General features: G+C 32.3%; 2 protein-coding genes across 4 annotated transcripts in view; one reads left to right on the top strand and one right to left on the bottom strand.

Annotated features, from left to right (window-relative positions):
- Positions 1 to 70: 70 nt before the first annotated feature.
- On the bottom strand, positions 71 to 22,790 carry LOC144840795 (transmembrane protein 104-like). Of its 3 annotated transcripts, XM_078696828.1 has the most exons (9): positions 4,269 to 4,441; positions 3,716 to 3,837; positions 3,482 to 3,566; positions 3,138 to 3,267; positions 2,665 to 2,751; positions 2,059 to 2,158; positions 1,676 to 1,757; positions 1,490 to 1,583; positions 71 to 1,355 (listed from the first exon to the last, which is right to left on the bottom strand). In XM_078696828.1, the coding sequence occupies exons 1-9, from the start codon at positions 4,311 to 4,313 to the stop codon at positions 613 to 615; spliced, it is 1,488 nt and encodes a 495-aa protein (XP_078552954.1). In that variant the 5' UTR covers positions 4,314 to 4,441; the 3' UTR covers positions 71 to 612. The 3 variants fall into 3 exon arrangements, with proteins under 3 accessions (XP_078552954.1, XP_078552956.1, XP_078552955.1); XM_078696830.1 differs by lacking the exons at positions 3,482 to 3,566; positions 4,269 to 4,441 and adding an exon at positions 22,757 to 22,790; XM_078696829.1 differs by lacking the exon at positions 3,482 to 3,566 and having other exon boundaries at positions 4,269 to 4,408.
- LOC144840791 (BAR/IMD domain-containing adapter protein 2-like) overlaps positions 4,565 to 25,703 on the top strand; it is a 32,451-nt gene continuing 11,312 nt past the window's right edge. Inside the window, exons 1-6 of the mRNA XM_078696824.1 lie at positions 4,565 to 4,722; positions 6,495 to 6,570; positions 8,349 to 8,435; positions 17,036 to 17,097; positions 17,586 to 17,702; positions 22,370 to 22,525. Of these exons, the coding sequence (XP_078552950.1) occupies positions 4,666 to 4,722; positions 6,495 to 6,570; positions 8,349 to 8,435; positions 17,036 to 17,097; positions 17,586 to 17,702; positions 22,370 to 22,525 (555 nt within the window). The 5' untranslated portion in view covers positions 4,565 to 4,665. The remainder of the gene's footprint in view (positions 4,723 to 6,494; positions 6,571 to 8,348; positions 8,436 to 17,035; positions 17,098 to 17,585; positions 17,703 to 22,369; positions 22,526 to 25,703) is intronic.

Raw genomic sequence — 25,703 nt, 5'->3', positions numbered from 1 at the left:
GATTTGATAAATATTATCTTGAACCTGCATTCTCATTGCCACAACTCATACATTATTTAAACAAAAGTAATTTGTAAACAGTATCAAAAAATTTATTATAACTTTTTAAAATAACAGAAATAGGAATTCATAAAATGCATCACTGTAATAATATCTGAGTTCATTATTATTGTCATGGGTACACGTCACATGTACTTAAAATATATTTCTATATTTCAAACTTTATTTGCTGATCTTCAATCCAAGAATGAAGTTCTTGAAATATATGTGTTGTACAGTAATAGTTAATACAGCTATAGATATAACATTTGCATTGATGTAATATCATAAGCAATACCTTAACCTCTGTCTACACTATCAAACCAGTTTGACAAAAAAGTGTCCATATATGGTAGTGATATGACATCATCATGTCCATATATGGACACATCACATTTTTTTGTCGCATAAAGTTTGATAGTGTAGACCGAAAAGAGTGAAATTACAATAATAATAATTTCACTTTTCCTTGCTTGTAATTAAAAACAGCTTATTAAAATTTTACAGAATTTCTTTATCAATTATGCATAATAAGTAGTGTATATTTGTACTGCAGGCCAATACAATTACTTGTTAATGTTTCCTAGTAATGTGATAATATGTTACTAATGCAATACAAACAACACACCATATGTTGACAAATACAATCCAGAGAAAGTTCTTAAACGGTGACGTATGTTGATGATATTTTTGATCGCCTAGATAACGTTTTGTCTTTTTACGACAATAATATACGAGCAGTGATGGGAAAACGTATTGAATGGTGGCACCAGCGTAAGATCCTGTAAAACTCACAAGAAACTCCACATCAATCGTTCCATAGGCTACAGCAACGGGAGGGAGAACCGTAAGTAGTGGGAATATAAATCTACCCAGCCGCGTTTGCCCATAGCCCGCGAAAAGTGTTATTAAATTATTACGAAGTGTTATGGCTATTATTGGAAAACTCGCACTTAGCGTAAAAACTGGAAATAAACCTAAAAAGTATTGAAAAAATTTGATTGGCATTACTGTACTGTCCGAGAAGTTGAGTGTGTATAGGTCTTCAATGTTTGCAAAGCAGAATATAGCAGACATACACAGAAATACGTAGAATGCCAGAATTAAGAGATAATCAAACGCAAAGAGCTTTGTGAGTTTATTCTTGTTGCGTATCGGCGAGACGAGAGACGGCAGAGAATGATGACACATAAATGAGTAGATTGACACTCCAAACAAGTTGGCCACGTTTGTAATGTTACTGAATTTACTTGGTTTTCCTTCTCCTTTTCCATTTGCTATGGCAACCAATGCTGCAATGATCATTGTACCAAAGGCTAGAGGTCAAAGTTCAAAAGAAAAAATACATAAAACAATGAATTGAATAATCTGTAAAAGTTGAGAACGAGAACAGAATTGGATTTGTGAGACACAATTTTTAAAATGGCAAAGATTTAAATAAAATACTTACCTAGCCAGCGCATAACAGTCGTGAAGTATTGTAAATATTTTGTTTTCTGTACGTTAAAGAAAACAAACGGACCAAGAAGTAATGCAAAAAGTGTCTAGAAAAGAAAAAGATTTTTAGTACTGTACATCACAAAAGTTATGCAATTTCTGTGGCATTTTTATTTACACTCTTTGAATGAATACATACCAAATATATTCTATATACATTCATCTTATTAATAGATTTTCCTTTCCAACAAGACTTTGATACATCATCACCTTCAATATTACTACGGGAAAAAGATTATAAATTAGTACAGTTTTTTCAAATGTTCTATTAAAAACTACAGTGTATAGGAACCTCTCCTTTGGGATAACTCTGATCAGGGGACATCCCTTGAAACAAGGGGAATATACATTTTAACACTACAGCCAACCACTAAATGGGACACTGTTATTGAGGGGACACTTTGTGTTGGATCCCGAAGGTGTCCTCTTAGTAGAAATTCTACTGTATTTTATATAACTAGATATATATGAGATATATGAGAAATGTTCAACATAAGAATAAACATAAAACCATAATCTTACCATGTGACATTCATAAGTGATTTTGGCACGGCCACAGCATAAATGGCAAGATCACCATATAAGTATACAACCAAACAAATGTAGAACAACCCTCTACCCACTGGAAAATAAAATAAATATGTTGGATAAACTACTCCGACTCAGTCTTACATTAGAGATAGGCATGTTACAAATGTACTTGTGTTTCATTACATATTTCATCCCAGAATTTTGGAGAAAAAGGGTGACAAATCTTGAAGCACCCCTTTTCACATTTTTAAAGCCTTCTTGTGATCTAAAGAGATTGTAATACTAAGTAAGGCTGATCTCGTGTAAATTCACTATGGTAAAAATATCTCTACGAACTATGATAAAAATAGATCAAAGAATACCTAGTAGCAAACCACTGTGCAAGCTCTTTGAAGACATGTTTACTCTTCCGTGGGAAGGATCCCACTTGATGGCATAGTTCATGGAATATACCATTTGTCGAGAGGGGGGTTCAACGAAAACTTCTACTTTTTGAGTTATATCTCGCTCTTCGAAGAGAAAGGCTATTGTTGGTATATCCAGGTAAGATAGGCACGGAATACAGACAAAGACAATGTAATAAGGTGATGCACAAACCTTTATTGAAGAAGAGAGATACCATTTTGCCCATCTCAACTCGTTCAGTAATTTCAAACAGATCAGTGTGATGAGGGCGATATACTCCTAAAGTGGAAAAAATATGAGTATAGCATTCAGAAATAGTCATCACAGGCACAGAATAAATTCTAAACCACCTGGTGATATACTGAAATTTAATCAATTAATGAAAATGATAAGATGAGGAAATCTGTGTGAATGAGAAAAAGTCGTCCCAACTAAGATTCGAACCAGGAACCTTCTGCTTGATCTGCAACCATTAGACCACATGGTATTGTTTAAATTCGAAATAGTTTGATAAAAATACAACCACTAATGTATTTACAGTATGGTTTTTTTTTAGTTTTGTAATGTTCGTGTTCGACAATAAGAAATCATAGCATGCTCAAATCCTACAACATGCACATATAAAACCTTTAATAGTACACAAGTAAAAACTAAATTTTACTCACTGCCAGCATTGATATGCGAGTATGTAATCTCACTCGCCTGGTCTTTTAATAATCTTTGCTTTTCTTCGTTGTCACTATCACGCATCAAATTCTCAACTTCTTCATTGGAACTGGATTCAGAGTCTTCAAGCTACAGAAAATAATTGATTGAAGTTTATTTTATATAGAAGTAGTATTTGATTTGATTGATTTTACAGGAAGAACAAGAAAATGATGGGTTCCAGGCCAGGGATACCAACAAAGAAGTAGTAGAAAATATCTATGATAATATAATTCATATCATGAATGAATTAGATCAAACTAAGTTTCAATTATGATTGGAAAGTAATAATTTTCTAAATTACTTCTTTTTGTTTCTCTTTTCTTCTGTACCTCAACACGGCATTAGAAGCAGACATAACCTCCACCATAAAAGTAACTGTCAAAAAACTAAAACAAAAACATTTTATTGAGGTAAAAAGTTAGTTTTCTTAATAATACCTTAGGCATTGGGAAATGCAACATATAGGCCTATGAAAAATGCTAGTTTTGTCAAATGGAACATCGAATACTGTATATTTAAACCACGTGATAAGCACCTCATGAAAGCTAGCATTACAATCACAAGAAGACTGATGACCCATCCACCTTCCCAGAAAGCTTTTGGTAAAGCTAATGCGCCCGTGCCAACAATCAGGTTAAATATGTACACCAGACCAACCTGAAAATATATTAAAAACACAAATAGGTAGATAGTCATATATACTGTACATTTAATTTAACATTTTAAGTGACATAATACCGGCTGAAAGAAAAATAAATAATAAATTACATGAATGGTTGACCATGCCGAGGTGATAGTCACTTCCATATAATATGGCCATAGCCTAGTTAGACCCTAATAATAATATTAGACTTAGTGCCCTACTAGACCTACCTACTACTAGTACTACTGTACAGTACTACCCCTGGCTTACTCTCTATATTGGCCTGGCCTAGCCTACTATTACTAGCCTAGCTAGCTAGGTCCGGACCTAGCCTAGGCCTAGGCCTAGCTAGCTACACAACACTTTACTTCTATAACTATAACTTAGCCTAGCCTAGGCTAGGCCTAGTAGTACTACTAATGAGTAGTAGAGAGGTTGTATGTACCAGTGGAGAATATAGTTCTCCTGTGTCTGTCAGCTCTGAAGACATTATTGTAAAATCTACAAACAATACAGCAATACTATAAATCTATTTTTCATTTTCAGAAAGTAAGTAGGATCAGCTGACTGACAATCAAAACTTTATTTATTTATTTTTAGTTTCCATTCCTTTTTTGTTTTCTGTATAGCACCCTCTATAGGCACAAGGACCTGCTCCTCTGGTTGCCGGCGCCGCGACCAGAGAGAGGAAAAAGAGGTTGGTGGATTAATTCATTTCACACAAAATTTACAGAGCGAGAGCCTATTCAGAGAAAGCAGCCGAGGAGTTGTTTGAACAAAGGCGGTTTTATTGATAAGAATGACATTTTAAATTGATCTAAATTTTAAGATAACCGAACAAAATGACTTCCAGTATGTCTAGCGATCAAATTCATAAAATGACTGAAAATGTATATCGGGTAAGTTAATAATAATATGTTATTAGGCTACGACAAAATAGTCCAACTGATGATGAGACATAAGTTAAGACAGGCGACCCAGTGCAGTTAAGTGTGTGTGATGGAAATACAGGCAGAGTTTTTGCATTCAGCATCAGATGGGATAAGAGAGTCTGCTAATGTGAATCCTGCTTTCAACTAGGCCTAGGCAATTTATTTGCATGGATCCAATGTAACGGATAAAAATATTCATACATTTTCCTGTCAAACTAAACCAAGCACGGTTCTTCCGATTTTACTTGCATTAATATTTACTCATAATGATATAATGCATATAAGGTTTATCGCAAATAGCGTGCACGACGCATGAGAAGGATTTGGGAGCAAACGTCACAACGCGTACGTACGTAATTTGTTGTTTGTACATACGCGTCGTGATGTTTGCTCCCAAAACCCTTCCCATCATGCATTGTGCAGTGACGTCCCTCGCAAAATCAAGCTATTTGCGATAAACCATATTACTGTGTAAATGTAAACCATCAAAATAAACTAACTAACATTAAAAATTTTGCTTCTTACGATTTCTTCTATGCAACTTCTTCTCTGATCAGCTTTCCGATTCAATATACTCTGTTCACAAGCAAATTTCAGGTTAAACTTAACATACTAAGGACGATGTAGCAAAAAGCTTAAGACTGGACGTATCCTTATACATATTTTTACCAAAACTCCAGTTGCAAAGAAATTATTTCTTATAAGTTGTATATTTAAATAAATAATTGTTTTTTATAACATTTACCTAGGTCCTTGTCATGATTTGAATTTAAATAATAAAATAAAAACAGTTTTTCAATTTAGATTAAAATACAGTAAAATATTTAGACTTATAAAAAATAGACTTATCTTTACTGTCTATATTAACCTTGCCCTAGAGCAGTACTTTATACTAATCCATCGAGTTCCTTTAGCGCACCGCTGATATCCTGCGCAACGTCCGATCAGTACTACCTGTGAGAACTGCCAGGAAATACTTAAATACCAGTACACAAGCGGCTAATTCTCATTTGACAATCCGTTTGTTATGAAACTAATTGTCAGTATTTTTTGCAGATAATTATTGAGAATACTAAATTGCAACTGATAAATAACTGCTTACTGCATTCAAACTTGAAGCTATTAATTTATTATTTTAATGTCCTCATAGATTGTTAATGTATAGAAAAAGAAATGACTATGTTAAAGTATTCATACAATCATTGACTATATTTTTCTAATTTCATTCATGTTTAATATGCGTGATTGTGGATCATAGTTTGTACAATTTGAAATTCTTCATTTTTCTGTGTAATTTAAAATTGTGATTAAATTATAAAAAAAAGAACTTTACAAATAAAGAATGCAACAATTTACGTTGAATTTGAATTCTGCATTTTTCTGTGAAATTTAAAATTATAAGTTATTTAAATCATAAAGAATTTTACGAATAAAGAATGTAACAATTTACGTTGTTCTTAGTAAATGTTCTTTTTTTAAAATTATTCTTGAATTGAATTGCTATAGCCTACTTTAACCCTATAGCCATAAAATATAGTGTTCAATAAGGTAAAATATATTGATTATATTCAATAAAATTGGTAAGCATATTTTTGTATAAAATTTACCTTTAACTTAATAATCAAGTTGGAACATCCCATGTTGGTTCAACCATGGAGAACTTATTTCTCCATGATTCAACAAAGTTCTTTCTTAGTTAAACTTCTTTTTTTTTTTAAATGATATTGTTTGTTTTCTAGGGTTTGATAGAAGGCCTATACCCTGAGTTGAAGGAACTAATACATTTTGGAAAGATCTATGAAAAAGCACTACAAAGTAAGTTTCCTTCATGGTAATAATGGTAACAATTAAAGTGTTTTATTGTACATTAAGGGACCACAAACTAAAAGCCCAATACAGCTGTTTGAACTATTATGTATTGAAGTTTATCATTTAAACAGGTTCTTGTGTATTCATTAGACCAGAAGAACTGATAATCTACTATTAATTCTAACCTCAGATAAATAAAAGGCTTGAATTACAGAGTTAGTACATTATCTTTCAATTAGTGCAAATTATTATGTAATATTGATAACCATGTCCATATACAGTAACCTTGCCCATAACTTCCCTTCCCAACCTTAGTGAAAATTGAATAATAGCTGGTATTTTAGACTAGTGATATCAATACACTACATGCACAGTACTTCATTTACTGCAGTAATGCCTTTTGTTGCTTCTTAAATGTTTATTCTTAATGTATATTAAATTAAAAAATATATGGTTATTAAATCAAATGCTTCTCATTAAATGATTGGAAATGGAATCAAACGTTCAACAACCTAACTGTAATTATGCCTAAACAGATTGATTTCTTTGTTTCAAGCTTCAACTAAGATAATTATGCAAATTATTTCTGCTCGGCTGCCGAGCTCACGTCTGATGAAGTCATAGTCATTCAGAATATTATGTCTGGCTTGCTATTCTATTCATAAAACTGCACTATGTTTAAAAGGATGTAACATTAATTGATTTTTTCATGTCGATCCTTTTGTTTTATGTCATTAAATTTTATTGTAAGTTTATATACTGTACTGAGCTGAACAAGTCTTCTAATGTTACTAAAGTGGTTATGTTATTATGCATTGCACAATTCAAATCACGATGACTTGTCTCACCCTCACGTTTTTGTGAAATTCAAATACCTGAATGTAATAATTAACATGCAAAAATGTTATGTCGAGTGCATGTTTGGTTCATTAATGATAGATCGAAATATTGTAATTTAAGACAGTGTCTTATTTCTTTGTTTTATTAAGTACCTGCAGATAACTTTAAGCATGTTCTTAATATTCCATGAGCAGTACGGTACCAGGGATCTCCGTTTAAGGATTTTTAAAACTAAAATTACATTTTGACTGGTCCTCCACTCCTCTTACTGGTCATAGAATATGGGCCTAAGGAAGATTTCTAATTAACTAAAAATGAGCTACAGACAATCGACTTTGTTAAAGATGTATTGTCCCCCTGAAAAAATAATTCTTAAACATTTTTTTTTTTAATATTCCATTTTAATATAACATAATAGTTATCCACTTTGACAAAATATTGGATTGAAAAAATATGTATTTACCTAAAAAAAATGTAATTTAAAGCAAAAAATGGTCAAATTGGCTGCCAGCCATTGGATTTTTGGTTGAATTTTACCATTTATTTTGTCATTTTATAAGTGAAAACATGATTTTTTTCGTTTTTTTTTCTATTGAAGTGATAAACTTGATTAAAACTACAAAATAACATATTCAAAGTCTGATTTAATTAATCTTCATTTTTCATGTTTTTTTTACATCTTTAAACATTTAGTCAAAACTGTTTTTATATTTTAAGTAGCCATTCGGACTTGTTATTTGACTACTTAATTGGCCAGTGGACCAGTGTTGTTACGAACGCGGACTATAGAGATGAGTAAACCACCTTAGTCATTGCTAACTATGCAAATTACTGCAAAACATTGGATGTTACAAACCCTATTCAGTGTATCTTGTGACCTACACTTTACTCATCAGATATATTTAGCATCGTTGACTATTTAACCCATTATCTGTTTTTTTTAGATGTTTCAGCGTCAGCTAAAACCTACATGGATTGCTTGATGCGAGTTGGTGAAGTAGCAAGCCAGACTAAAGCTGCTAGACAAATAGGTAAATAACAACATAAAAATAACAAAATAAACATAGTTTATAAATAGGTTATTTCCCCTTTTCTGTCCTCTCAATCCTACCAATCTCTTCCTCATCCATAATTTGCCACCTAACTGGTTGAATTAAAAAATATATGTAAGACCAATTGTCAGTAATAAGACAACAAGGACACACAAACTACTACAGTATCTATGGATCTAAGATGGGAAGTCTTTAAAAAAGAAAGAATTCATTTTGCTTTTAGGCCCTGGATTCCTACCCCATCCCTATTTCAAAAACCTGGGCCCACCACTGGGTTGGTCAGACTTGTACAGATCTAGGAATATTAATATATTTTTGTACACAAGTTTATTGTCTGTTGTGGCTTTAATAATAGAAGAATGATGATACACAGTCAGAGATATAAAGCGAGAGATATAGATATTTCTAAGTGTCTGTGAGTAAGAGGGAAACATTGTCATTTCCTCATCTCTGTAGATTTTCAAGAACTGTAACATTTAATTAAAAGTTGACGGATGGAAATGATTATGATTAATCACTAGACATAATCTAGTTTTTGTGTTTTTTTCAAATATTTCTTACAATTTATTTAAAAAAATGTATGTTTTATACTTGGTAACAATTTCTATTTTTAAAATTCATCATAAATGGGTGAAATGAGGAAATAAGAAAACCCCAAACATGAACTAAAGTCAATCAGCATCATGCATGCTGTTAGTCAGTACTCTATTAAATCCTAAAAACTTCATAGAGGTCAACCATGGCTATCCATTTTGCAGATGTTATCCACCATGTAGTATTGTTCATCCATATTACAGTAAATACAGCATTTATTTATTAGTTTGATGTCATAAAAACCAGGATTTGGGTTAATATCACACTATACAAACACTAATTTAGATAAGAATGCTTTGCTAGTGATATTTAGTGGTATCCAAGTTTGAGAGCACAATCAAGGAAGTAACAGGACATAAAAAATCCCCTAAATAGAGGTTAAATCATCAGAACCCTGTGGTTATGCCAGATATTAACATCAGCTTGCTTGCTATTAAATATTTTATGTGGAGCAAGGAACAAGGAAAATCAATACCATGATATTAATATAAATACTGTACTACTGTACTGCACTATTTATGCAATTTAAAAGATGCATTATTAATTAAGACTATGTTTTCATGACCCTAAAAAGTGTCCCCTTAATTGGGATGACCCTGAATATGGGTTGGCTGTGATTAGCCCCTTTTTCGTTTTATATTGTGCCTGCACTTTAGTGGGTAGCAGTGATGTACTGTAGCCACAAGAAATAATTTGGTGCAGTTTTCGCAAGAAAAAGGAACAATCTATGTTCAAGCCACTGGGTTGTCAAAGGCCTCTGTGAAAAAGTTGTCATTGAAACCTTACCAAACCGTACTGGTGGCCATGGCCCTGTCAAGAGTTAGCTCCCAGGTTATGCAATAAAGAAAATTGGTTATTTAGAATACTTTGCTGATATTAAAAATGCAATACTGTACTACTGTACTGCACTATATGCAATTTATTTATTTATGCAGGCTTATTCTTTCTTTACAAAAAAATTAATAGATACAGTAGATGGGTCAACTTTAGGAAATGACCAATAACGAAAGGGAAGTTGATTTGACATAAAGATGTCTGCTTTTTATCATAATTGAAGCTAAATTTTCTTCACATTTTTGTGTAAATTTAAGAATTTGAGACCGTGAGGTATTTGGAGAATACTGTAGGTTTTAGTTATTAAACTGTTGAAAATGAATTTAGGTCCTGTACTTTTAAGCTGCATGCTGCTTAATTCTCCATGCAACTTGAGCAACCAGCACCATCACATAGGAATATATTCAAGGGAATTTTCTTAAAGGAAATTATAAAGCTTCAATTGCTTATGGAAGGAAGTACCTGGAAAAAATGCTATAATAAAAATATTTTTATCTTCAGTCTTACAAACAACTAATTAAATTATATTGTACAATTGTACTCTTTGTGTAGCAGGTGGTTGACCACTATTCATTGTGTATTGTTATCTAATATTGTACAATAGGTTTTTCTTCATACTTTATTACTGCAAAAATCAAGCAGTATGAAAGCCTTTAGTGCATTTATTATGAACATGTGCATTATAGTATGATTTAAACCAATGTTTTGAGAAGACTATATAGTAGAACCCTATTAAAGATATATTGTCCCCCTAAAAAAATATTTTTTTAAATTTTTTTGTTGAATATGTTATTTTAATGTCACATAATAGTTATTCACTCTCACAAAAAATTGGGTCTGAAAAAAATTTATTTACCTGAGAAAAATGTAATTTAAAGCAAAAAATGGTCAAATTGTCTGGAAGACAATGAGTTTTTGGGTAATTTAACTGTTTATTTTGTCTTTATAGGTGAAATAATTTTTTCCCCCGTTTTTTTTCTTATGGAAGTGAACAACTTCATTAAAACTGCAAATTGGCCTATTCAAAGTCCGATTTAAAAAATCTTTATTTTTCATGATTTTGGGGGACAATACATCTTTAAGGGGACACTTTCAGGACCCAAAATAGGGATAGATTTTCGTTTTATAAGAAATTGTTAAGGTAATATATGTCCCCTGAATAGGGGTAGTAACCCAAAGGAGGGGTTCTACTGCATTTCATGTGTCTGTACCTTTGTGGGTGGGCATACAAGACATGCGCTTTTTACTGGGAGTTGTAGAAATGTTATCTAACATCAAACATACATTGTGTTGTTGTACAATACTTTCTTTCCTGTTGTCAGTATAGGAAGATAGCATTAACAATCATGGTACTGTACTGAAATATTTTGATCTATTAACCAGATGATGGTCTTTGGTGTTAAGTTAATTGCTTCTACCAAATTTCTCTTTTTCCTGTCAATCATGAATTGAAAAAAAAATCTATGATGTATTCATATATTGTACACTGAAATAGTTTAATGACAATCTGGTCAGATGGTTAAAATCGTGGGAAAGAAAAGAAGACCAGACTTATTATAAAGGCTCTATTGTCACTTGTCACAAAATGGCAGTAACAGCGTAGATGTAAGCTACTGTATCATGTACGGTTACTACGGACGATTACTAAAATTTTTAGTATATTAGTGATCATGTCATTTCTATCCATCACACCCTTTTTAATCATTGAATCTTTTAATTACTACACACAACAAACGTCAGGGAGCAAACAGTGCAATGACGAACTAAAATTACAAAAGTATTTAAGAGAAAAATATATTTATTGGTTATCCGCACTTGGCGGATAACCCCTTGTTATTGTCAGGATCTTTTTTTTTGGTTATCCGCACTTGGCGGATAACCCCTTGTTATTGTCAGGATCTTTTTTTTTTTTTTTTTTTTTTGGTTATCCGCAACTAGTAAGTTGCGGATAACCCTTGTTATTGTAAATATCTTTTTTCTTCATCTTTATTCTTCTTTCTTTCCCGGATTTTTGTGCGTCGCATATCTCTCATCCTTGTCAACATAAGATTGTATAACTTTGTCATAAGATTGACCTGTAGCTGTAGATGTGCAAGAAACTTCGTTATATGACTTTAGAGTCGCGCAGCGTAAGTTACGCGCGATTTTATGAATTTCAATGTTTGGTCATAGATTATAAACCAAAAGTCATTTTATATTGACACTTGGTGAAAATTTAAGTTAAATTAAGGGCAAACTTTCTATGGATTAAAAGTGACATGTTTAACAAGAAGTTACGCGCGCACGCGCATTTAAAAATTAAAAATGCGCAAAATTAATTTCTAATCAACTTTCTACGCTGATCATGACATTTTGAGCATGTCAAAAATTCCCACGCGCGCGAAAAAAATTACGCGTAAGGTGCGCACAGAGCATGAAAATCATGTGTTTTTCTCTTGAATTATAATTTTACAGTCTTTCCTAGTTATTTTAAAAAAGATTGACATCATTTCAAATTAAAATGACGTCATACGAACACGTTGATTTACACCATTTGCGTGCGTTTTAGTTGCAAAAGTGACAACATATTGTCAAAATTAAGCCTATTTTTAATCTATTAAAGCTCCTCAGGATCATCCACGACCCCCAATTTTTTAAATTTAATATGTAAGCAGATATGTTGTAGATATGAATTCATGCCGAACCTTTACCACTCGAATGTTATGACGTCATCGTATGGCCACACGAATGTAAAATATAGGATTTTTTACTCTTTCGTTATTGCTCATCACATTCAACAAACCGCATCTCGCTTATACGTATTCCATTTCCCCCGAAATTGTAATATTGTCTACGTCAATCAACTATCTTTCGCATGAATTAAAAATATTTTAATTTTTTTGACGTCATCATGTCTAAAAACGTAAATAACTTGGGTCACTTATTTTCATCTTTACAGTAAATATCAATCTGTTATAGCTCATCAGATTAAAAAGTGATAATCATGATTAAAACGTTTTCTGGAAGCTATTGGATTGTAGATATGAATTGATGTGAATATTTTGCCAATCAGATGTTGTGACGTCATCATATGGCCAGTTGAATAAAAAAAAGTCATATTTTCATCTCTTGCGTCAAAGTTCATTGCATTTAAACGAGAGCGCATCTCACTTTTACGTTCCCAAAATTCTTCAAATTTGTTTTAATGTAATTATTTAGATAATTATCTTCTAAAGTGGTTATCTTTATATGTCAATTTGATGATGTCATCGTGTTAATAATTGGATTTAAAAGATGGGTCTCGTAATTCCGTCTATGCTACACTGTATATAACATATATACAGTTTATTCTGTAAAATACTGTAATATGGTGTATGCTACATAATAGGTACAATTCAGCACTGTAAACATTTTTATTTCATGTCAAAGGATGGCATAATAATTGTCGAGGTTCATATAGTTTAAAGTACGTGCATGTTGCGTATGCGCGGATAACCCGAACTCGTCAAAGTGACGAGTTCAAATCTAGTTTTCTTTCTTATTCTTCTTTCTTTCCCAGAATTTTGTTGCGCGTGTATCTCTAAATCTTCTCAACATAACAGTGTATAACTTTATCAAAAGATTGACCTCTATCTGAAGATGTCGTAATAAGGTTTTCAGTCCCGTGCGAGTTGCGCAGCGTAAGTTACGCGCAATTTTATGAATTTCGCGTATTTAACATAGGTTAAAAACCAAAAGTCATTTTGTATTGACACTTGGTGAAAATTTAAGTCATATTAAGGGAAAACTTTCTATGGATTAAAAATTGCATGTCTCACACAAAGTTACGCGCGCACGCGCGTTTAAAATTTCAAAATGCGAAAAATCAATTTTTAATCAACTTTCTATGCGTTTCATGTCATTTTGAGCATGTAAAAAATTCCCACGCGTGCGCAAATTTTTACGCGCGCGGTGCGCACGTAGCGTTAAAACATGCTTTTTTCGCGTGATTTATGTTTTTCCAGCCATTTCTAATAATTTTACCAACTTTTAAACAATTTCGACTTAAAATCACGTCATACGAGCACGTGGAATTAGATAATTTACGCGCGTTTTTGATGAAAAAGTTCAAAAATTCGTCAAAATTATGCCTTTTTTTAAACAGTCATAGATTCTAAACTACATGGTTAATTTTATTTTTTATTACATATTCTGAAAGTAGATGAGTTGTAGATATCGAATCATGCATCGATATGGCTAACCCGACATTTTGACGTCATTGTATGGCCACTCGAATATAAAATAAAGGATTTATGTCTCTTTTGCATAGCTCATCACATTTAATAGAGCGCATCTCCACTTATCGATATTCCATTTCCCGTTATTTTTGTATATTGTCTAGGTCAATCAATTACCTTTCGCATGATTTACTATTTTTAAAATTGTGATGACGTCGTCATGTTCAAAAGCGTCAATAACTTTGGTCACTTTTTTTCATCTATTCTGCACTGAATGTAGTACGTATACAATATAGTGTTATGCTTAATAATTCTGTATTCTGTAGACGTGACACAAAATAGAGAGCGCACTAAAATTGTTCCAATGGCATAATCGTTTTTCTGTGCTCAATATTCTAACGTATGACGTGCACGTGCAGTTTGCGTGGCGGATAACCCGAATTCGTCAAAGTGACGAGTTCAAATCTAGTTTTTTTTTTTTTTTTTCTTTCTTATTCTTCTTTCTTTCCCAGAATTTTGTTGCGCGTGTATCTCTAAATCTTCTCAACATAACAGTGTATAACTTTATCAAAAGATTGACCTCTATCTGAAGATGTCGTAATAAGGTTTTCAGTCCCGTGCGAGTTGCGCAGCGTAAGTTACGCGCAATTTTATGAATTTCGCGTATTTAACATAGGTTAAAAACCAAAAGTCATTTTGTATTGACACTTGGTGAAAATTTAAGTCATATTAAGGGCAAACTTTCTATGGATTAAAAATTGCATGTCTCACACAAAGTTACGCGCGCACGCGCGTTTAAAATTTCAAAATGCGAAAAATCAATTTCTAATCAACTTTCTAGGCGTTTCATGTCATTTTGAGCATGTAAAAAATTCCCACGCGCGCGCAAATTTTTACGCGCGCGGTGCGCACGTAGCGGTAAATCATGCTTTTTTCGCGTGATTTATGTTTTTCCAGCCATTTCTAATAATTTTACCAACTTTTAAACAATTTCGACTTAAAATCACGTCATACGAGCACGTGGAATTAGATAATTTACGCGCGTTTTTTATGAAAAAGTTCAAAAATTCGTCAAAATTATGCCTTTTTTTAAACAGTCATAGATTCTAAACTACATGGTCAATCTTATTTTTTATTACATATTCTGAAAGTAGATGAGTTGTAGATATCGAATCATGCATCGATATGGCTAACCCGACATTTTGACGTCATTGTATGGCCACTCGAATATAAAATAGAGGATTTTTGTCTCTTACGTCATAGCTCATCACATTTAATAGAGCGCATCTCCACTTATCGGTATTCCATTTCCCGTTATTTTTTTATATTGTCTAGGTCAATCAATTACCTTTCGCATGATTTACCATTTTAAAAATTTTGATGACCTCATCATGTTCAAAAGCGTCAATAACTTTGGTCACTTTTTTTCATCTATTCTGCACTGAATGTAGTACGTATACAATATAGTGTTATGCTTAATAATTCTGTATTCTGTAGACGTGACACAAAATAGAGAGCACACTAAAATTGTTCCAATGGCATAATCGTTTTTCTGTGCTCAATATTCTAACGTATGACGTGCACGTGCAGTTTGCGTGGCGGATAACCCGAATTCGTCAAAGTGACGAGTTCAAATCTAGTATTTTAAATATTGTTGTACCATGGTTGTACAAAGCAGTATTAACGAATAAACTACTGTATATAGTTAGTAATTATATTGTACTGATACATTATTTTGTTATTGCTGGATGGAAGTTTTTAATATTCAATTACAATGTGATGTATCAACTGTCATTGGTGACACGATCTTCAACAATCTCTGTGTTTATATAATTTTCAATAATCACGAAAGCGTTTGTTTTGCAAAATATTAATTAAAGTCATGTGACCGTTCTCATTATCTGAAGAGTACCAGTAGGAAATATACTATGCAAATTATATAATGAATTATTCATGAGGATCTGAAGGCCGCCAAATAACATATTTTATTATTTTAATTGTTTTTGTGTAGAGATATCTTTATCGTATAAATACTCTATATTTTCTAATTCCTCAAAAAATGAATACAATTGGAAATTTTAATATATTTGTCAGTTGACCATGAATAGTCAAATGTTTTATTTACTTTTTCCTTAGTATTTTAATGTTTGTATTGTTTAGCAATTTCAATTATTTCAATTTTTGGCCCTTAGCCAGTGTTTCTTATATAGAGGTATAGGTAGAGATCAAGGGGCACATCTACAGGTAGTGTCACTAGTATGTGTCAAGGTAAAGGTTGTTGCATAGTTACCCTTGACTTTTATCAGTAAATAGGATTCATTTTTAAAGTCATATGTTTAAAAAGATAATAAGAACAAAAGATAAGAACAAAACAAAAATATACAGTTAATGCATGGAAGAATTTATAAACTGTTTTTATTTTTTGGGGAGTTTTTGATATTTTTTGTTACCCTTTCTTGCTTTTAGAATAGATTGATTCTGTCTCCATTTTGTCTACATAGTTGGAAATAGCTAAAACAAAACCTACCCAAGGTGAACTTGTAACTTTTTTGAGATTTATTTTATCGCCCATCCTGCTTTTTTTTAAATTATTGCAAATCCCCAGATTCTTGATGTCTCTGTTCAGAGTAAATACTCATACTGACATTTGAGATGGATAACTTCATCCTATAAGTTGGTTTGCATGATCTATAATGATCCATGACATTAATCCTATGATAATCCAATTATAATCCTATTATTTTTTAAATCAACTCGATTAATGTCAAAATGGTATGTATACTATAGTTTGACATACCAGTGTGTTTAGGTATGGTTTTTAATTTGTGTTCAGAGCTGGCTACATACTCTAGGATGTGGAATAGTCAAATGTACTATGTAATTAATTAATAGCATTAAAAACTGTAGTAAGCATATTGTCTCAATTTTGCACACAATTTTTTTCTTTTTCAACAGGTCAAGCTCTGCTTCAGCTATCAGAAACATTCAAGCAAATTGAATCTCAACGAGAAGTTACAGTAGGTTTTCATATTTGCACATTTGCACATGCATGTTGTTGTGGTTAAATAGACAAATATGGTAGTGATATGCTTAAATATGGTAGTGATATGACATCATTGTGTCCATATATGGGCACATCACATTTTTTTGTCACATAAAGTTTGATAGTGTAGACAGCTTTAGAAATGTATTGGCTCATAAAGAAAACATTCATTTGTTTTGGTTCAGTGATATAAATTTAACAATCAATTGCCACCATTTTTGATTCAGAAAAAACACAGAAAAGTACTTTTTTATATTCAAATGGTAAATTATAACAGAAATAAAAATTTGAAGTAGTAATTTTTGCAAGCGTGTTTGTACCAACTCAATGCTCAAAAACTACAACTCGATATTAAATGGCATACACCATATTTAGAAGCTTTAGATGCATTTAGAAAATATTTCTCAAAACAATAACTGTTTTTATCATTTTTAATATGAATTTTGAACTTTGTCATGACAGCTTCAAGCCTTTCGAAAAGAATTACTTACACCGATCGAAAACCACCTAGAACAAGAGACGAAAGCAACCGCAACCACCCACAAAACATACAATTCAGAAAATAAAAATAAATCGGAGGTAAATTTAATTTAAATAACATATGGCATGTGAATATTTTAATATTGCAGGTAAGTTATTAAATAACACATGGTCTGCAATCACTTTAATGGGGTTGTCTGTTAAATTATGTTGCAACACTACCAGCTTTGTTAAACCATGTATTGCAAGTAAATATAAAATAATAACCATTTTTCTGTTATCTATTGTATACATTTTTCATATAATATTCAATTGCATTGTTCCAACTTTCTCTCATTTTTGTTACTATGAGTATGACTCACCTGCTTCTAACAGACATATGGCATTTATATTCACGTTGTAAATTTCATTAAAGATGTTAATATCTGAGAAGCATTACTATGTGTTTATGTTAGCGTGTCTGTAGTCTGTGAACTCTTGCGGATTAAGATACGTATTCAAGCATAATAATGCATTCAAATCATTTTTTCCTTTCTTTACTATTCACATATTTTTTGTATTTAAAAAAAAAAAATACTGAACAGATGGAGAAGCTGTATGTATAATATACAGTAAGCCAATACATAGTTTTATATACAAAAAGGGTCCAACAAAGTGTCCCTTTAATAGAGGTTTCACATGAATAGGGGTTGGCCATAATGTTTGTTTAACAGGAAAGTGTCTCCTTATTAGTGGTTTCACATGAATAGGGGTTGGCCATAGTATTTGTTTAACAGGACTGTGTCCTCTTAATAGCAGTATCTACACATGAATAAAGGTTTGCCATAGTGTTTGTTTAACAGGAAAACGTCCCCTTAATAGGCGTGTCACATGAATAGGGGTTGGCCATAGTGTTCGTTTAACAGGAAAGTGTCTCCTTATTAGTGGTTTCACATGAATAGGGGTTGGCCATAGTGTTTGTTTAACAGGAAAGTGTCCACTTAATAGCAGTATCTACACATGAATAAAGGTTTGCCATAGTGTTTGTTTAACAGGAAAACGTCCCCTTAATAGGCGTGTCACATGAATAGGGGTTGGCCATAGTGTTTGTTTAACAGGAAAGTGTCTCCTTATTAGTGGTTTCACATGAATAGGGGTTGGCCATAGTGTTTGTTTAACAGGAAAGTGTCCACTTAATAGCAGTATCTACACATGAATAAAGGTTTGCCATAGTGTTTGTTTAACAGGAAAACGTCCCCTTAATAGGCGTGTCACATGAATAGGGGTTGGCCATAGTGTTTGTTTAACAGGAAGGTGTCTCCTTATTAGTGGTTTCACATGAATAGGGGTTGGCTATAGTGTTTGTTTAACAGGACTGTGTCCCCTTAATAGGGGTTTCTTCACATGAATAGAGGTTTGCCAAAGTGTTTGTTTAACAGGAAAACGTCCCCTTAATAGGCATGTCACATGAATAGGGGTTAGCTATAGTGTTCGTTTAACAGGAAAGTGTCCCCTTAGTAGCATTGGACGTGTTCTAACATATTAGCTACAGCAGTATTTCAGATTATCAGATTACATTCAAATGATTTACCTGTCTATACACTTCATGTTGAGATTATGCAATGTTAACAAATTGCACTGCAATTGCTATTAAATAAGCTATAATACATCTTTTATCCAATCTATCATCAGTAGATTTAATAACAAGATCTTATTGTATGTTCCTGATTGATTCTTCCATTGCATTTTATGTATGTTTCACATGAATAGGGGTTGGCCATAGTATTTGTTTAACAGGAAAACGTCCCCTTAATAGGCGTGTCACATGAATAGGGGATGGCCATAGTGTTTGTTTAACAGAAAAGTGTCTCCTTATTAGTGGTTTCACATGAATAGGGGTTGGCTATAGTGTTTGTTTAACAGGACTGTGTCCCCTTAATAGGAGTTTCTACACATGAATAGAGGTTTGCCAAAGTGTTTGTTTAACAGGAAAACGTCCCCTTAATAGGCGTGTCACATGAATAGGGGTTGGCCATAGTGTTCGTTTAACAGGAAAGTGTCCCCTTAGTAGCATTGGATCTTTGTTGTTAATGTGCTGGTCAACTTTCCACAATTATTGTTAAAAGTTTTTCCCAAACACCTGCTATTAATATTATGACATAGTATTGTGTATTGTGTATTACAATCTACCGATATTTTTAAATTCTCGAAGTTCTTAAATTGTGTTTATTTGTAGAGCATATATCCCTGAAGCATAAGGTTTATCGCAAATAGCTTGAATTCACGTCATTTCACAATGCATGATGGGAAGGGTTTGGGAGCAAACGTCACAATGCGTACGGACAAACAACAAATCACGTACATACGCATCATGCCGTTTGCTCCCAAACTCTTCCCATCATGCGTCGCGCACCCTATTTGCGATAAACCTTATTAAATAAGGGATAAAGTGCAAAAAAGTATAGTATTCTACCAGCGAATGTGCCTTAAGTTTTTAATATTGACTAGCTGCTGATTTTTTTTACTGTAGCTGGGTGGTTGGCATGTCTTAAACCTGTAGGAAAATGGCAATTAAATTGTTTATAAGCTGATCTATTTATATTTTAGCAATCTGTCCATTAGTCAGACATCTTGTATATTTATAGTAGTCTGCTAGGTGCTTTTAAGATCTTATTATTTTCCTTCTTGCATCTCAATAACAATTACAGGTTTTGTATACATGCAAGGTGATAATCCCTTCCCATGACAAACACATACTCATAAATCTCGGTACTATATGACAGTAAAACATTACTAAACTGCAAAACATTCTATAGCTAATTTTGCTGTACAGCTGTTGAGACAATTACGGCAAGGCTGTGATTTTTCAAAATCAATTTTTTTTTATTGAATTACTTTTTTCTATGCACTGAAAAGCAAAATGTTAGCATCTATAACAATTCTGTAGTACATATTATTATTAGTACATAGATATTGAATTACTTTTTTTTATGCACTGAAATGCCTAAAAAATGTTAGAATACTATATACTGTAACATTGCAAGACAATTCTGTAGTACCCTACTGTAGGATAAGGTTTCTTAGTAATGACAGAAGTACTGCTGTAAAGTACTGCAGTTAGTAGTATTAAAATTAGATTAAACGAACAGTTTACCCGTTAATATCTAATAAGTGAATTCATAACGACCTGATTGTGATGTAGAGACTGAGGAATATAGCAGAGAATTACTGAAAGTCGCATTGGGCGACCACAAAAACATTTATACAGTATAAATACATTTTTTGTGTGCAAAACAATGCTGTAGCCAGATGGCTATTGCAGGTTAAACAGGAATTAACAGGTGCCCTAGCTCTAACAGGCCCTAGTATTGTTTAGGAGGAGATAGAAGACACAGTGCTGTGTTAGTGCTATCATAACATAGTTAGTTGGCGCTTACACATAGCTGTTTTTATATTCCATGTTCTCAGTATGATTTCTATATATTATTGTTAGGTTATTTACACTAGACACAGATACCTGCATGAATATCATGCTGTGAGTGAATGACCCTAAAGCCTAATTGCGCATCAGATGTCTGTGATACGTAGCTCCTGTGTGATGTTCAATGTATCAAAACTAGTTATTATGTACAAACAGTACTTTAATTTCCTAGAATTTGATGCAATTTTTACGTTTTAATTTTCATTAAATCATCAATTATATTAGTAGCATAGTCATTTATGTAGTTTTTATTTTCTGTTTTTTTTTTATGTGTTAAATGATAATTTTTTATTTATTGGTTCTTCTTGGTATTCTTTGTTTGAATCTCTAGGCAAGAATAGTACAGGAATAGAATTTATTAGTACAATTCTAATTTTTGTCTGGTGGTGACACAGAGATAAGACAATGTAGAAAATTGTGTAAAATTTCCTTGCAAAAGATAAAACATTAGGTTAAATTTATTTCATTTTAAATGAACGGGCATTACCCGAACCCCACTTTCAAAATCCTGATGACGTAAATTGAGTAGTTAACTTTTAGTTGGCATAGTTGATTGGTGACTTCAATGTAAAGTATTGTAATTATTCCTTGATTGGTTAGTTAAATAGAGTATTTTAGAGATTGGCTTAAATTAACTTTTACTATTGAAATAATAAAGTACTCAATTGTTTTTGTAATAATAATAATATAATTAAGACATTATTGAGGATCCTGTAAAAGAAGAAAACAAGTTTCTTGTCACTTGTAGGATCCTAAAGAAAAAGATAATAAGGCCAACAATTTTTATTTTTGATTTGAAGCACTAAGCAGGTTAGAAAGGTACAAGGAAGTACATTGAGCATCGAAGTGTATTTGTGATCTCGTGACAGTATTAACAACATTTGTTGCCTCCCAAGGCTATTCCCTATAGTTACTAGGGTTGTTGTGTAACATCGGCACCTTCTTATATGTCAAAACATAGACAGATGTACTACGCAACCATATAGTATATTGTATATGGATGTTTCTGTTTATTGTATTAGTATGCATTTATAATGTACTATCTAACCTGCTTGTTAAAGGACCCCATTGGAATTAAGCTGTTTCAGCTTTATGGGTCATCCTGGTATTTTTGTTGTATTTCTTGAGTACCGAATAAAACAAACAAACAAAAATAAAAAGATTCAGATTTCATGCCTAGCTTACCTGGATAAACCGACAATAGCATTTCTCCTCCAAGAGCGAGATATAACTTGAAAAGTAAAAATTGTCATTAAACACCCCTCTCCACAAAATGTATATATTAATTTTAATTTATATTTTGCAGGTTGTTGAAAGATGTCGAAGTGAAGCCAAGAAGTACCAGAAGAAAAGTATGAAAAATAGTGGAGGAAAATATCAAGACAAAGAACAGAAAAGCTCACAAGAATTGCAAACACAACAAAAGATGTTATTTGAATTCAGAATCAAGTCACTAAAAGAGGTAAATATTTATTTACTGCCGTGTTTATTAGCTGCCCGCAGTAATCTGCTTATGCTGTATTCATAAAAATGAAATGGTATTTAGATCTCACTATTACACAAACCCACGTATAAATTACACCTATAGTATTAACAATTACGTCAACACAGTCTTATAGGATAACATCAAATGATGGTGAAAAAAGCTATATTGTTTAAAGAAATAATAATAATTATAAACAATAATGCCCACCTAAAATAATAATTCTGCTTAAATTTGAAATTTGATCTATCAAATGCTCCAGGATGTGGTATAAAAGTACAGTAATAATAATTGAGCTCTGTCTGAAAGGGTCTTTAGTGGTTAGCACAGACGTTGCATAAAATCATGTACTGATATTGATAACCTTTTGGTTGTAATTTGTACTGTTTATTTCCCTAATAAAATGATATTAACACTTTCTCCCAGAAGTATCCCCAAGATTGAAAATAAAAAACAAGGAAACAAGAACCATTTATTAAACCCTTTCCTTTTATGTACCGTATTATATATATCTTATCAATACCAAGCCATTGTTATCCCCATCCTTTTTGTTTTAAAGTATTTTGCCTTTCGTTTGGTGTTCTGTGTTTATGTTTGTTTGTGTTTCAAATATATAGCATTATCTATGGTTATATCTTCAACCATACACTGCTTTATTTTAACTTGTTATCTGGAACTTTTGAGTTGAATCAAGTTGAGTGGATGAGGGGTTACAAACCAAATATCAGCACAGGTTCAACGCACTTCTTGGCCATAGTTCTGGTGCATCCTCAATAGATAAAGACTAACAAACTTAATCTGGAGGTTCAGTGTGCACATCTGCATTTGGTCCCTGTTATTTATATTGCCAGTAATTGAATCACATTGTTACAGAAACCAAATGGAATGGTTTTATGTCCCAATGTGAGAAAAAGTACTACTGTATTACACCACTATGTATGTACTGTATGGAATGGGCAGTACAATGTATATAATTGACATATTTTGCTATTTCCATTATGAAGTATAAATAGCTTAATGAATTATTATCTATTACTACTCAAAACCAGATGAAATTGTTTCACATAAAAAGCTGAGATTCTGTTGTTAGTATCAGTTGATATAAGATTGTTGTGTTTACGTAGGTGTACAGTGAGAGTTCGTGATACTATGACAGATCTAGGTTCTAGATTGTGTGAATTATATCATATTAGCTATTTGACATTTACAGATTCATTCAGAACACTTTTGTGTATATTGACTTTGTTCTTAATCTATTTACACAGATAACAATGCAACTGTCATATTCCAGATGTAACTGCAATGTGTTGCATTATTATTGTCACTTGTCATAATTGTATTAGTGTAATTTTTGTATCTAAACTGCAAGTACATAAGCTCACCATGGTGACAACTAACCACATTATAACACATAAAATGTTGTACATTTTGGATAGTAGCCTAACCATCCAGGTCATTAAGAATCGTCAACTCCTGGAGATGCAGCTCATTGCGTTACTGCATCTAGCAAACTAACAATTTAGACAATGCATTATAAGTACAATGACCGGTCATTTTAGTACAAGTTGTTAAGAACAGTTACAACTACTGGTCTTATCTTTAATTTAATTTATTCTAAGCTTCATATTGTCTCTGTTTTCTTGGAATAAACCTGTTTTGAATCTTTACTCAATTTTTATTGTTGTTTATCATGTTATTTTATGTCATCAATGCTAAAGTTGAACTGTTGTTCAATAAACTCTGAATTATTGATTACTTTAGCGATAGCAAATCTGGATTGAATCTACTCAATTTTATTGCTGTTTAGATTATGATGTTATTTTTTATATAATCAATTACCAATCAACGTTAAAGTTGAATTGAGGACCGTTCAATAAACTCTGCATAATTTAATAGTAGCTTTGAATACCACTGAAGCAGTTCCTTCATTTCTTTATCAGAATAAAATATGAATCAAAATCTGAAAGACTGGGATAGATTTAATGTTCAATTTGATGCTACGCAATTTTTCAATTTTTTATATCTTTGTATTTCTATTGTTTCACTTCTTTATGTTCAAGTGCAGTATATGGAGAGCCAATTTGATATTGCTTAGCATTCATGGCAATCCTCAGTGTACTGCACTGCTGTTTTGTGCTATATGTTTTTGTGCCTGAAAATTGAATAAAATAAATAAAATAGAAAGGGTGGATGTGATTTCCACAAGCTCATATAGCAATGAGCAAAAAAATCATTTAAAAAAATAGCCAGAGCAGTTTTAGAGATACTGTATATAGACATATATGGACATGATGACATCATATCACTGCCACCTTGGCTTCGCCTATGAAAGTGATATGTTTACTGTATTATCAGGTCATAGTAAAATTTATCCTCATCATATTCAACATTGGAAAGAATCAAATTCATGTTTCACATTCATAATCTCTGATATAAATACAGTATACTGTATGCATAGAGAAAGATACACCTACTGTACACATCAAGTGTAGCTTTTATTAGTTTATCATACTAAATAGTCTGCAAATCAGAGTGTTAACTTAGCTGCATCTCTTGGCCTGACTCAGTGATGTTTTTCCCTTATTCAGGAAACTCTATATTTCCCCTTGGAAGTAAACGCTTTGAAGCCCTAGGCTATATCCTGCTTCAGTGCTCCTTTTAGCTATTGAATGTAATGCAACGTCATTATTCAGTCACTACTGTTACATTTTTAAAATGTTTTGAAATGTTGTATATATTTTTAGAATGCAAACATTTTTAATAATTCACTTATATCACTTTTCTAAAACTGGCTAGTTTCAATAACTTATATGAGATGGCAAAGATTGGTTTATATATTTATTCTTCATATTTTGAGCTGGAGTGTAAAGCCCAAAATATACCAACCCAGTACATGACATTTGGTTTTTGTTTTGAACTTGAACTGTAAAATTAAAACACTTTGATACCATATTCATTACATGCTGTGTTTGTTGAGATTTCACAAATCCTTTAGCGCATTTAATCATCAATAATAAATGATGATTAATTAATTATTAACCTAGTTATGAATGTTAATACAGTGTGTATTGATGTACAGTAATTATTAAGGGCTTTGAATGTTTGAAATATATTACAATGAAGGTTGTGTCAAACGACCTTAAAAGGCAACCCGGTT

Source organism: Antedon bifida, chromosome 4 (assembly GCF_963402885.1).
Source record: "Antedon bifida chromosome 4, ecAntBifi1.1, whole genome shotgun sequence".
NCBI classification, from domain to species: domain Eukaryota; kingdom Metazoa; phylum Echinodermata; class Crinoidea; order Comatulida; family Antedonidae; genus Antedon; species Antedon bifida.
The sequence above is the reverse complement of the archived record's forward strand: the minus strand, read 5'-3'. Positions and strand labels throughout refer to the sequence as shown.